At 34.8% G+C, this 13,562-nt stretch overlaps 1 protein-coding gene across 1 annotated transcript; it reads right to left on the reverse strand.

The window, feature by feature from the left end:
* Nucleotides 1–373: 373 nt before the first annotated feature.
* Nucleotides 374–799, reverse strand: LOC139507980 (A-kinase anchor protein 5-like). Its single transcript, XM_071295888.1, has one exon. It carries the CDS (start codon nucleotides 797–799, stop codon nucleotides 374–376), a length of 426 nt encoding a protein of 141 aa, XP_071151989.1.
* Between the last annotated feature and the right edge of the window lie 12,763 nt (nucleotides 800–13,562).

Genomic DNA, 13,562 nt, shown 5'->3' on the forward strand with positions numbered 1-13,562 from the left:
AATCTTTTTGTCACTGTCCGTTGTTATAAATTAATTGATTATCATGTTAAGTCATTTAAACTCTATTGTTACAGGAAGGTGCTAAATAGTTTTCTGGACAATACTTATTTATTTGTCTTCTAAAATTGTTAGTGGTCAATTGATTTTTATTGACATATCTAACCTTTAATGTTGCAGACAGGCTATGTCCTTTAAACTATAGTACTATTGTGAAAGGTCCTGGACATTGACCTTACATATGTTTGAGACACGTATGTGAGGTCTAACCAATAAACGTAACTAACCCAAACATCATTTCAATGTGTCATAGTCACTGCAATGATTTCAATTGAAAAGAAAGCGCGGACACTGTATAATTTGAGGCGGTTCTGTACTATATTTCACATAATTCATTTTGGGTCTTTAGAGAGCCCATTGTCGTGTCTTCTAGAGAGCACATTGTCGAGTCTTCTAGAGAGCACATTGACGTGTCTTCTAGAGAGCCCATTGTCGTGTCTTCTAGAGAGCCCATTATCGTGTCTTCTAGAGAGCACATTGTCGTGTCTTCTAGAGAGCACATTGTCGTGTCTTCTAGAGAGCCCATTGTCGTGTCTTCTGGAGAACACATTGTCGTGTCTTCTAGAGAGCCCATTGTTGTGTCTTCCAGAGAACACATTGTCGTGTCTTCTAGAGAGCCTATTGTCGTGTCTTCTAGAGAGCCCATTGTCGTGTCTTCTAGACAGCCCATTGTCGTGTCTTCTAGAGAGCACATTGTCGTGTCTTCTAGAGAGCCCATTGTCGTGTCTTCTAGAGAGCCCATTGTCGTGTCTTCTAGAGAGCACATTGTCGTGTCTTCTAGAGAGCACATTGGCGTCAGCATTGTATAAGTTTGTGAATAGGTCAGTTTATGGGGAACCACTGGTGTTAACTAGTCCATGAAATTTGTTGTGCAGTTGTAATAACATTGGCTCATCTCATTTCCATGGTTATTGTTTAGCCTTTTATCTTCAGGCATGGTTTATTGATATAGTTTGCATAACTTGCATGTTAAAGATTTGCTATTTTAATTTCAACATTTGCATTTCACTATCATAATATCAGTAAAGAGACGAGACATCTCTGTGTGAAGAAGGCTTGAGGGTATAAAATTTCAGAAAAAAAAAATAAACATTTATTTTTCATTACAAGTTGTATTTATTACCTTCAGTAGTTGTTACTTTATCACATGGTACAAAAATGATTAAAAAAATCGTGTTGGTCCAAGATTACTTTTAAAATGTAGATATCATTGAAAAAGCTCCAAATTATCTCCCTTTAGTGCAAAAATGCCATTTTTTGGCATTAAAATCGTAATATCTTTTTTAACTCATCTGTGACCTATATTTTTTATAATAAATTTCAAATAAGCTGTACTTAAACTAAACTATTGTAAAAGTTGATCGATTTCTGTAATTAATTTCTTTTTAAATTTCGATATTACCTCTATTTCTCCTATTAGTTCAACAGAAAAAAAAGTACCTTTACAAAAATGTATGCTTCTTTCGAAGGCAAATTGTGAGCGTAAATGAACGGTGACCCCATTTTTTAATTTTATTTTTAGCTCACCTGGCCCGAAGTAATCTTTTACAAAAATCTTCTCCTCTGAAACTACTGGGCCAAATGAATCCAAATTTGGCCACAATCATCTTTGGGGTATCTAGTTTAAAAATGTGGTGACCCGGGCCATCCAACCAAGATGGCCACCACAGCTAATTTCTAAAAATAGAATGTTGGGGGTAAAATGCAGTTTTGGCTAATTACTCAAAAAACAAAGCATTAAGAGCAAATCTGACTGAGTTAAATTGTTATCAGGTCAAGATCTATCTGCTCTGAAATTTTCAGATGGATAGGACAATCCGTTGTTAGGTTGCTGCCCGTGAATTGGTAATTTTAAGGAATTTTGCCGTTTTTTATTATTATCTTGAATATTATTATAGATAGAGATAAACTGTAAACAGCAATAATGTACAGCAAAGTAAGACCTAAAAATAAGTCAACATGACCAAAATGGTCAATTGACCCGTTTAGGAGTTATTGCCCTTTATAGTCAATTTTTTAGCAATTTTCATAAAATTTGTAAATTTTTGTAACATTTTCCACTGAAACTACTGGGCCAAGTTCATTATAGATAATTGTAAGAAGCAAGAATGTTCAGTAAAGTAAGATGTACAAACACATCACCATCACCAAAACACAATTTTGTCATGAATCCATCTGCTTCCTTTGTTACTGAATATTCACATAGACCAAGGTGAGCGACTCGGGCTCTTGAGCCTCTAGTTCTATTTTGTATAAGATAAAGTTCATTTATAAAAAAAAATATAGCGAAATCCTATAACAAGTTAAAAAAAAAAAATGATTTAGACCCGCGAGCCCTCTTAAGTTTATTTTAAATACGTTTTAATGTTGTTTCTGGCATATAGAATGAATCACAATAAACCCGGCCAGTTCAAGGGACGTTACAAGAAAATTTCTCATTTATTTTGAAATGCCTTATTATAAGTACAAGACTCCAATTTATTTTTCGGGTTAAACGTCATCAATGTCACAATTCCAGCTCATCCATTCATATTCTAGATATCAACATTTCGGATTCAGGAAAATCTTTTTTGATCGATAAACAGTAACCAAATATAAAAAGGCCATGGGGAAGAAAGACATTTAAGTCGTACTTCATTTTGAGGTTTCTAGATTATATGGCATATCAAGGGCACCGCAACAATTGTAATACTGAAAGTGGGGCAAACGGTACGTTTCCAGTCAAAAACTTTTGAATTATAAACAATACAATAGCTTTACCAAACATTATTTAATTAGTTACCTTTGAGGGAAGTGAGGTAGATTTTGCTGACCCTAGATCTATAAGGTCATACTAACAGAAGCAACTGGTAGACTGAAATTGTGGCAAAAATTTTGGTCAATTAAGTTTCCCAACGAAATCATTTGAGCAATACACAACATTTGTACAAAGTGTCTCATTTGAGTGAATTCATTTTATAATGAGTTTGCGATCACTAGGTCGAAAGAAATTATTTCAGAAGCTATTGATATCCAAACAAGGTTAACACTTTGGATGCCAGTATTTAGGTTCCGGACTTACGGTTGAGATCTCACAAAACATGTGTAACCCGCCGCAATTTTGCGCCTGTCAGGCTGAGCCTCTAACACTTGTTAGTCATGTATGTTTTTTAATTTTTAATTAGTTCATTTATAAATATGTTTTGAAACTTAGTGTGACGTCCATTTCCACTAAACTAGTACACAATTTATGTAGGGGTAGGCCGAGGACCATCTCCGGATGTGGGATTTTCTCGCTGCATTGAAGACCCATTGGTGGGCCTTCGGCTGTTATCTGCTCTTTAATCGGTTGTTGTCTCTTATAATTCTCCCAATTTTATCAATTTTGCAATTTTTATACATCATCCATGGATATTTTTAATCACTAACAAACGTATTTAAATTGAAGGTTGCTGTCTATTTTGATGGCCAATGTCAAATCAGCAATTACATTTGGGAACATTCTGTTTCCGTATGATTTCTTCTGAACAAATGGCAAACTTAACTAAAAGAGGGGCGAAATATAGCAGAGGTACAGTAAAACTCGTAGATCGAATATAAACTGACACTGAACGCCATGGCTAAAAAAACCCAAAAAACAGACAAATAAAAGTACACAAGACACAACATAGAAAACTTAAGACTAAGCAACACGAACCCCACCAAAAACTGGGAGCCGTTATAACTGCTTGCAATCGTCCCTTTGAAAGTAAAAGACCGTGACTTTTTAGGGAGGGACGGTCAGCTTGTCAAAAGTCAAGGTCACTATAATCGAGAAATGACCGAAAGTATTTTTAAAGAGAAACTCTACACCTTTAACAATATGGTTGATAATTAGCATTGGGATGTAATAAATCTCTAATAATTTTGAGGTCAGTGTATTAAAGATCATAGTCACATAACCAATTAATTTATAAATCTATTTTTGCAAATATTCGTTTTTCAGATATCGTTTGAACCATATACATTATAGTTTGTAAATTTCATTAACTATTATAATGGGTGGCGGTTCCGTTTAAACGTCCAGTGGCAAGTTAAAATGCATATTCATAACGAGAACATAATGTGATTTTAATATAAACCCCGATTTATGCAAGACCAAAACTACTGCATTATTCTGACCGACCGACAAGTATTTGCTCATATTCCTAATTGATGCTTGCTGGAAAAGCAGCAGATACCAATCTTCATATATTTGGTTCGAGTCCGCCCTGGGATCAAATATATGACATCCCGCAATTGAGTCGTATAAGACACCACTGATCACTGACCGAAGTAGTCTAATTTCATAATTTTGAAAACAAGAAAAGTTCAATCCTTTACAGTAAAGAACATAAATAAGCTTCGTGCTTTCAATTGCATTACAACATTAGCGATGCTATTCATTTACGATTGCAACATGTTAAGCGAGATTTCACCTTCAAGGAACTTCACTCACGACGAAATTGTCAAGATGAGACTTGACCATATTCAAATTCAAGCATTCCACTGCTTTGTGGAAATTGTATTGAAATGGTTGCAATGAGCTTTATTAAATTACCATATTTACTGGTATTACAGGTCTACATCAGGATTCTACTTCGTCAAAATTATCTCCCCATTACGCCAGTTCATTTACACAATCGTAGAAATGGCAGGCCATTGTAGGGATGACGCGCTACCAATTTTGCTCTTGGAAACCGATAAATTTATCCACATTGCACCATTACGATCCTTATATGTCAGTTGTATTTTAAAAGACAAATGAATCAACTAGCTAATGAGCTATCAGTTAATGATCTTGTCTGCATTGATTCAACTTAAAACTATTGTCTGATCGGTTGTCAGGTGGAATTTTCGAAAATTCATAAACATTTAAAAAATTCTGATTAAATATTTCGTGGAAGGGCAGACTAGATTTTTTTTAGTGATTAACCCTAGTTATCACACACAATTTTTTTTCTTTTTCGAAGATATGCATTTTCATCATCCAACTTGAAAGACTGTCGTCAAGTACTTTCAGTAAAAAAAAATAGCTATTCGAACACACCTACTCTGTTTTTGTGAATTATTAGATAGATATTTCACTTGACCCATATATTTCATCTTTTAGTACTGTGATTTTTTATGTTATAAAGTCAACCTGTAGCTTTGATATATAAAAATGAAAGAATCTGAAGCGAGACGATGTATGAAATATTCTTGCTTTGTACGATATCAAGACAAAATATTAAACTCAAACACGCCCTAACATAAAAAAAAAAATGTACTCGATTTTCTCTTTTCAATACTCTTGTTACCCATTTTGGGGATTTTTTTTCTTGAGTCACATAATGGAACGGCAGACACGAAAATTACCAAACTAATAGATTGATATGTTTTCCGTCCGTGGTAAAAAAAAAATTTAATCGGAGGTTATGCATTTTCTACATCAAACTTGAAAGATACCCATGTCGTCGACTTGATATCTAATTGTTCTGCTTAACGATGTACTAGATAAATTGAAAACTTAGGCAAACGGTGTTTTTAAAATAAAACACGTCGTAATTGAGAAGAAATTTGTAATTTTGTTTGTTTCTATTAACTTTAATTTTGTTGTCATTATAGTTAACATTACAGTACACATTTATCGCCTTCTAATAAAGAGCTTCGATTCTTTTGTTCTATTTCAACCGGGTTTTCGAATGTTAGTTTCATGGAAACTGGAAACTTATATAGGTATAGATATGGCAATTGTAACCTTTAACCTACCATACACTGATCCATTAAGTAATACAACGGTAGCACTGGCGGAGAATCCACCGCCTCCAACTTTATTACGTTGATTGTCAAAACATGATACCACTTAGGGAGCTACCATATGATTTTTATGGGGGGGGGGGGGGGGGGGGGGGGGGGGGGGGGGGCTAGGATGAAAAATTTTGTCCTGCCTATTTTTTTCAAATGTCATCCTAGCCCCCCCCCCCCCACCCCCCCCCCCCCCCCTTAAAAATCAAACGGTAGCTCCCTTAACATAGAGTGACGAATCACTTGAATCAATTATCAAAATTAAATGAAAACTTTATATTAGAAATCCATTATGTTTTATCTAGTCAATTTAAAAGGACCAACGCACGTGCTTTAAAAAATGAATTAAACATGCACATTTTTCAAATATTTTTTAATACTCGTCCTCTGGTATAACCGTAAATTCCTCTGTTTTAGCAAGAGCCTGGAATTCTTGCCATCCTCTTTGAAGTCTTGTTGTAAAGCCTCGATATGGATCTAATTTTGAACTATCCCATTCATACTTGTTAATAAAATACATTTCAAGTCTTGTTTGCCTACTTAACAAAAACATAGGATCGTTAAGATCAGTCCGATATTCACGAGACCGCCACACTTTTTCCTGTTCTTCGGTTGATTTATCGTTTTTCACAATATCCAGTTCAATCACCGGCCAAGCTACCTCTCCCTCGATCGTAAAGTCAAAATCCGGAAGTCCGTCCGAGGACACTCGACAAAAGTCTTGAAGTTCTATGAGATCAGTTAGCGCATTTACAACTTTGTCCGGAAGCATTGGCGATGCCCCTTCGGAAGGCACTTCCGTATCGAAGGGTTCCCATTTTTCTATCCATTTGCGTAGAACGGTTAAGTCCGCTTGTATTGTGTCTGCTATCGGAAATTCTATTGTGTTCGGATCCAGTCCTTTCATAGTAGACGCACGTCCATCAGTGCGTCATTAGGTTCAAGTGAATCGTTGAAAACTATCGTCTCCAGTCGTTAATGTATTACAAATATCTAAGAATCTTTGTAATAAGTCTCTGTATTCCTTTTTGTATTCAGTTATTTTTGATTCGCCTTTTAAATCATCTAGAATTGTAGTGGAGTCTGTTATTATATCTGTAAAAAAGTCGTCGTTATCAATAACGTTCGCCACTTTACACGCTGGCAACACAGTTTTTAATGTCCGAAAATCTTAAAAACATTTTTTTATATCTATATAAAACTAAAAAGATTGGAGATCTCTTCCAGGTTTCATAAAAATCACTATCATAGTCGTAATCATCAACTTTCTTTTCTCCTCCTCTTTAAATTTCTCATATTTCTGTATTACCACATTTTTCATGGCGTCTTTGAATTTAGCAGTCGAGTACACATTTTTTCTAAGTGGAAAGATATCTATTAATCCTTTTGACTTATTATGAATCGAGATGTCCTTAATCGTATAATTAGTCAGTAATAGATCTTCCTCGGCCATTGACATTGTTGGTACTACAATGGGTTCCCTACTTGTGGAGCGTTGACTCTGATCACCGGATGATCTTGCTGTCAGATCACGAGGTGTTCGAGTTTCACTTTGGTTCTCTTGTTTTGTTCCGGTTTCGTTCGGATGTTCTGAGGTTACGGTATCTTGGTTTAATGAGATCGGCTGTACAGTTGTTTCATCTGGTTCCTCCTCCGAATGTTCTGCCTCGTTCTGAGTCTGCTCAGTTTGGTTCTCTAGTATCCTAGTATCGTTACCGGCATTATTCACGTACGAATCCTTCTGATTAGGTAGTTGACCCAATGTCTCTCTAGGTGTGTCCACTATTTTGGAAGAGGGAATGTGTCCGTTTTGATGCGCAGTAGGTATAACACCGTTCTCCTTTGTTTGATGAAACGGTTCTACTTTTGTGGAGGTGCTGTTCTTACAGCCCATAACTTGACCTGTAAATTAGGTTCATTGTTATGTTTGTTATATGAATCGACATGTATAATATATGTGTATAGATGACCATTGGAATGTGTAAATACATCTACATGGGCAATTAAATCCATTTAGATTCAGACAAAATCCTTGCTTAATCATAGATAAAGCGGATTTATTGTTCCATACAATCATACCCGTATTATAAATATATACTTATTGCGTAATAACGTGATACAAGTTTTAAATGTCTAGATTCATTAAAATAAAACCCTCTTCTCCTCAAACGTAAATATTATTTCAATTTCATATCAAAATTTTGACACTATTCATCATACATTCAAAGTACTATATATTTTACCGTGCAGTGTGGGTTTTTGCTCATTGCTGAAGGTCGTATACTGCCCTATAGTTGTTTTCATCCTAGAATGTTTGTTTCTGGTGAAAAATTGTCTTATTGGCAATCATACCACATCTTATTTACATATTGGTGGTTTTTCAGCTTCAGAGTTCAGTATACTTATGTTATGGTGTTTAATTCATGAGCATAGGTTATACATCAGATCACACATTATAAAATTGAGAATGGAAATGGGGAATATGCCAAAGAGACAACAACCCGACCACAGAAAAAAAACAACAGCAGAAGGTCACCAACAGGTCTTCAATGTAGCGAGAAATTCCCGCACCCGGAGGCGTCCTTCAGCTGGCCCCTAAACAAATATATGCTAGTTCAGTGATAATGAACGCCATACTAATTTCCAAATTGTACACAAGAAACTAAAATTAAAAATAATACAAGACTAACAAAGGCCAGAGGCTCCTGACTTGGGACAGACGCAAAAATGCGGCGGGGTTAAACATGTTTGTGAGATCTCAACCCTCCCCCTATACATTAGTTTGTTTTGTTTTGTGTGCCGTTTAGTATAGTTGTCTTCTTTATATGTATAGACCCCGTCACCTCTTTTTCGTTTGTAATTAGCTGTTTTATCCGCGTATTATTTTCATGAATGCGAAAAACATAGAATTTTTATTTGTTTTAAATATGTAACATTTCTCGTTTACTTATATATAATCACGAATTTTAAATCCGACATACCTTAAATTGTTTAGCTCAAATTGACTTTTCATATTGATATTTATAGGATTATCTCACTCGAATTTTAAACTATAATGAGCAAGTCAGTTCAAATTACTTTTAAGCTATTTAATCTCAAATACTAATGTATAAATCTTACCCGATTACTTTATTCAAGACAAATATCAAATAAGCTGACCATTTTTTAATTTCTTAGTGGTGATGGCACAAATATGAATATTCCAATACACAAAATATCAGTGACATTGTCGAGGTTGAACGAATCTTTTCTTTTTAAATAACTTAAGTATTGTATTATTTGAACGCTACTTATATTAAATTTCTAATATATTTACACATTATCTCTAAGGACAACAATTTAGAACGTATATGACATACATGATTTCATTAAGTTTAAATTCCAACTATAAGAAATCCAATCATGCATTAATAATTTTACCGTCATTTAAAGAAATATTATTAAAATGTTTTGTCGTGCTTAAAATATGTTAAATGATGCTTCATTTGAAAGTTGCAATGGTTTTTTTTTTTTTTATTAAACACATTGATTGATTGAGCATTGTGTCACTGTGTAATGCCCAGTAGCAAATATTTCATGGATTTTCAGTACACGAATGAATTGATATATGAATTAACAGCTTATCGGTAGGTAAACCGGAAGCAGGGTTATCATGCTACAGGAAAACACGGGCGTTATCCAGTGGCTTCTAAAACATGCAAGTTACCTATTGACCATTCCAATAAACTTATGTTTAAATACTTTGAGGTTCAAAGGTGGTGCATTCTCCACAACATGCGCTCTTTAAGACCTCGATTAATTAGAGTTCGACTTAGTATTTCTCTGTATTATGCGTCCAGCACACTGAAAATCTAAATTAGTCAATTTGACTAATTTATTTAGTCATTTTGACTGTCCCTCTAGATGACAATGCACTTTAATCATTTTGACTATGCTCTTAGTCGTTTGACTAGATGGTTAGTCATAATTGACTGAGTAGAGTGGTCATTATGACTATGTTAGGAAGTCAAAATGACTATATGTCATACTCGTTATGACGAATTGGATTGTTCAATTGACTATGCACATTTGTCAGTTTGACAATTGAATGCAGTCCATATGACTGATTGAAATAGTCGGAAGTGACCATGTTGGTTAGTCAACATGATTACTGTGAATAGTCACGACTGTTAGACTGTTATTTTTATTTGTGTTGTGTTTTTTGTTCTACCATTTAATTTGTGTGCGTTTCATTCCGTTTCGTTCTGCTATGGTTCATTTCTTCTGTTATTCTACTTTGTGTTGTTTCTCTTCCATAGGATTGACAAATACATCTGGAATATAATATCATTAAAAATACCACAGCAGCAATACTAACAATGACAATAGTATAGGACCACAAAGTGCTCAATGTTCAAAACCTTCCTATATCTTAAGTTTCCATGTGTAACCGTTACTCAGTGACATATATTAAATACTAACAATCAAATAAAGAAAATAAATTTATTATAAACTCATTGTTAATTTGAACAATCAACTCTGCATGTGTCAGTGTGGTATTCTCTATGGTAAAAAATCTCTCAGCTGTGTTCATACAAACAGCAATGTCTTCATTTGCTGAAAAATATAATTATATCATTTTAGAAGCTACAATATAACAATAAACAAGTATATCAGTCATGTTTTAAAAAAGTTTAAAGAAAAAACTAATTTTAAAATCTTTGATCTAGTGATTTAATCACTCATCTTATACCATTAATTTGTAATGTAAGCACCGGGATCTTGACAGCCACCCATCCTATATCACAACATTGTAACATTGTAATGTAACACCAGGTATCTTATACCACAACATTTTAATGTAAGCACCAGAATCTTGACAGCCACCCATCTTATACCACAACATTGTAATGTAAGCACGGGATCTCGCCAGCCACCCATCTTATACCACAACATTGTAATGTAAGCACCGGGATCTTGCCAGCCACCCATCTTATAACACAACATTGTGATATAAGCACCGGGATCTTGACAGCCACCCATCTTATAACACAACATTGTAATATAAGCACCAGGATCTTGACAGCCACCCATCTTATAACACATCATTGTAATGTAAGCACCAGGATCTTGACAGCCACCCATCCTATATCACAGCATTGTAATGTAAGCACCAGGATCTTGACAGCCACCCTGAGTTTTTGATTCATTGTTGTGAATATCAATTGCAGTGTTTATTTTTAATAGTTTTTGCTAAGGTGAAAAAAAGATTTCGCTTAATACTCTTTTTCAATCGACAATACGTTGTATGTGTATCAAAATTAATATCCCGTATACATATCCCCCCTTTTTTATTGTCGTTACGTCAACATGTGACGATATAACTTTCATTGATACACTTCTTTTTCTTAAATTCAATTTTTGTAAGTAAGAATTAAAACAAATATACATCATACTTACTTTAAACAATTGGTTTATTTGACAAAATAACAGTTTCCGTGCCTTCTGGTTGGTTTACATCTACACAATCTATGGAACAAAGGGAACGCGAAAGAGTGCGCGTGAAAACCGATACTCTACACCACGTGGTGCTGTGACCACTAACATAGTCAATTGACCATGCAGGTAGTCATTATGACTTGACGGGTAGTCATATATGCTTTTGACTACCTTTCGGCTGATATTTGACTAACTGAATAGTCATCGTGACTAATTTAGATTTTCAGTGCACTAGTTATTAAACGGGCTCCTTACTATAAAGGAACTCGCTGTTCAGTGTGGACCAAGGCTCCGTGTTAAAGACCGTTCTTTGACCTATGATGGTTAACTTTTACCAATTGTGACTTGGATGGAGAGTTGTCTCACTTAGTATTTCTCTGTATTATGCGTCCAGCATTAGTTATTAAACGGGGCTCCTTACTATGAAGGAACTTGCTGTTTAGTGTGGACCAAGGTTCCGTGTTAAAGACTGTACTTTGACCTATGATGGTTAACTTTTACCAATTGTGACTTGGATGGAGAGTTGTCTCACTTAGTATTTCTCTGTATTATGCGTCCAGCATTAGTTATTAAACGGGCTCCTAACTATGAAGGAACTTGCTGTTCAGTGTGGACCAAGGCTCCGTGTTAAAGACCGTACTTTGACCTATGATGGTTTACTTTTACCAATTGTGACTTGGATGGAGAGTTGTCTCATTGGCACTTATACCACATCTTCTTATATCTATTGATGTTGAAGGGAAGAAGTAACACGAAGGCATGATTTCTTTTTCCCGGCGAGCTACACTTTTGGTAGGAATATACAAACTCATCTCATGAAACAGACTTAAAATTAAGTACACCAGACGTGAGTCTCGTCCACAAAAGACATCAGTGACTCCCAAATAAAAGAAAAGACAAACAAAAAAAACGAAGATGAAGAAAAAAAAAGAAACAAAAAATTTTGAAAGGAGTTGTGGAATTTAACAATTGGAAATAGAAATCATCAGGTTTGTTATAGATTCTAGTTGTCAATCTGGGAAAAGCAGATATACTTCCGGTGGTGTCACAAATCTCACGTTCACTAGGACATATACCTGACGTATGCACTCATTTGAATGTGGGTACTAACAGTAATACATCTGAATATGAAATTAATAAACTTGCCAGATTATTTTTCTGCTTGTCTTTGAGACGGCTCTGTATGAACTCTGTTCGAAATAGTGAGTACTAAAATTATGCAAGTCGGTCAGAAGTGGCGCACAATTAGTACCCATTAGAATATCTACAGTTTTGTATACTAGTATTAAACAACCAAACTTAACAAATGTGTTTTTGAAAGAAAGAAATTGTCCAGCATTTTGATATTATCATCTTTGGTGTTTTTGTTTTGGAATCACTGAGTTTAAATCATCACACATACACAAAAAGAAGTTTTATGTAGTCGATCAGTATGGGAACTTTATGGATAAAGTGTAGAAAAATCAAGGGTTGACGTTACACAAACAATTTAAATGATTTTGGAATCGACCATCGCTGGTCGAATTTATTTCATCAAAATAATTGTACATATTTTACTATAGAAAGAATGGTGGTAAGAACTTATAGATGTTTAGTTAAAGATTCTTGACGACACGGTTATATTTATCGTTCCTTATTGGGTTTTTTTTTAATAAAATGTTTTCTAATAAAGATTGGAGATTGCAATCGCTTTTTTCTCTATCTACAAACGTACAAATTTGCGATTTTCTTATATCTCCTCTACGTGAATGAGGTAGAGATGTAATTCCAATGAAGTTCTTGTTTGAAGCTTTGTCTGCTGGAACACAAACATATTTGTCGTGAAGAGAGGATAATCCACCATAACCTCGCTCTTCTTGAAGGTTATTTGTTTAAAGCGACTCAAAGTATAAAACGATATTCAATATTTGATATCGATAAGCTAAGTAGAGTTGCAGCTTGCTTTTAGTAACTTCAAACATTTTATGAACGATTTTTTTTTTCTTTTCTGGAAGATTTTTAGTATTCCTCCCCTCGAAATTAATAGTGTCTGTCGGTGGTATTTTTTTTTCCTTCTTTTCTTATTCCTGAATGAAGTAAAAAAAAAAGAGAGATAATTGAGGTCTCAAAATTGTGTTTACCTACTCCGCGTGTCCATTTACCCGTTAAAAGTCAGTGCTCTTACTCCAAAATGTCGTATCCATTTTCAGGTTTTGATTTAACCCGGACGTGGATCGAACTTACAACTGCTGCCTTGTATTTGA

Source organism: Mytilus edulis, unplaced genomic scaffold (genome assembly GCF_963676685.1).
Source record: "Mytilus edulis unplaced genomic scaffold, xbMytEdul2.2 SCAFFOLD_2152, whole genome shotgun sequence".
Classification (NCBI taxonomy): domain Eukaryota; kingdom Metazoa; phylum Mollusca; class Bivalvia; order Mytilida; family Mytilidae; genus Mytilus; species Mytilus edulis.

Bases quoted from the DNA above. Each gene is read 5' to 3' on its own strand.
- LOC139507980 (XM_071295888.1), bottom strand. From the start codon at position 799: ATGGGCTCTCTAGAAGACACGACAATGGGCTCTCTAGAAGACACGACA.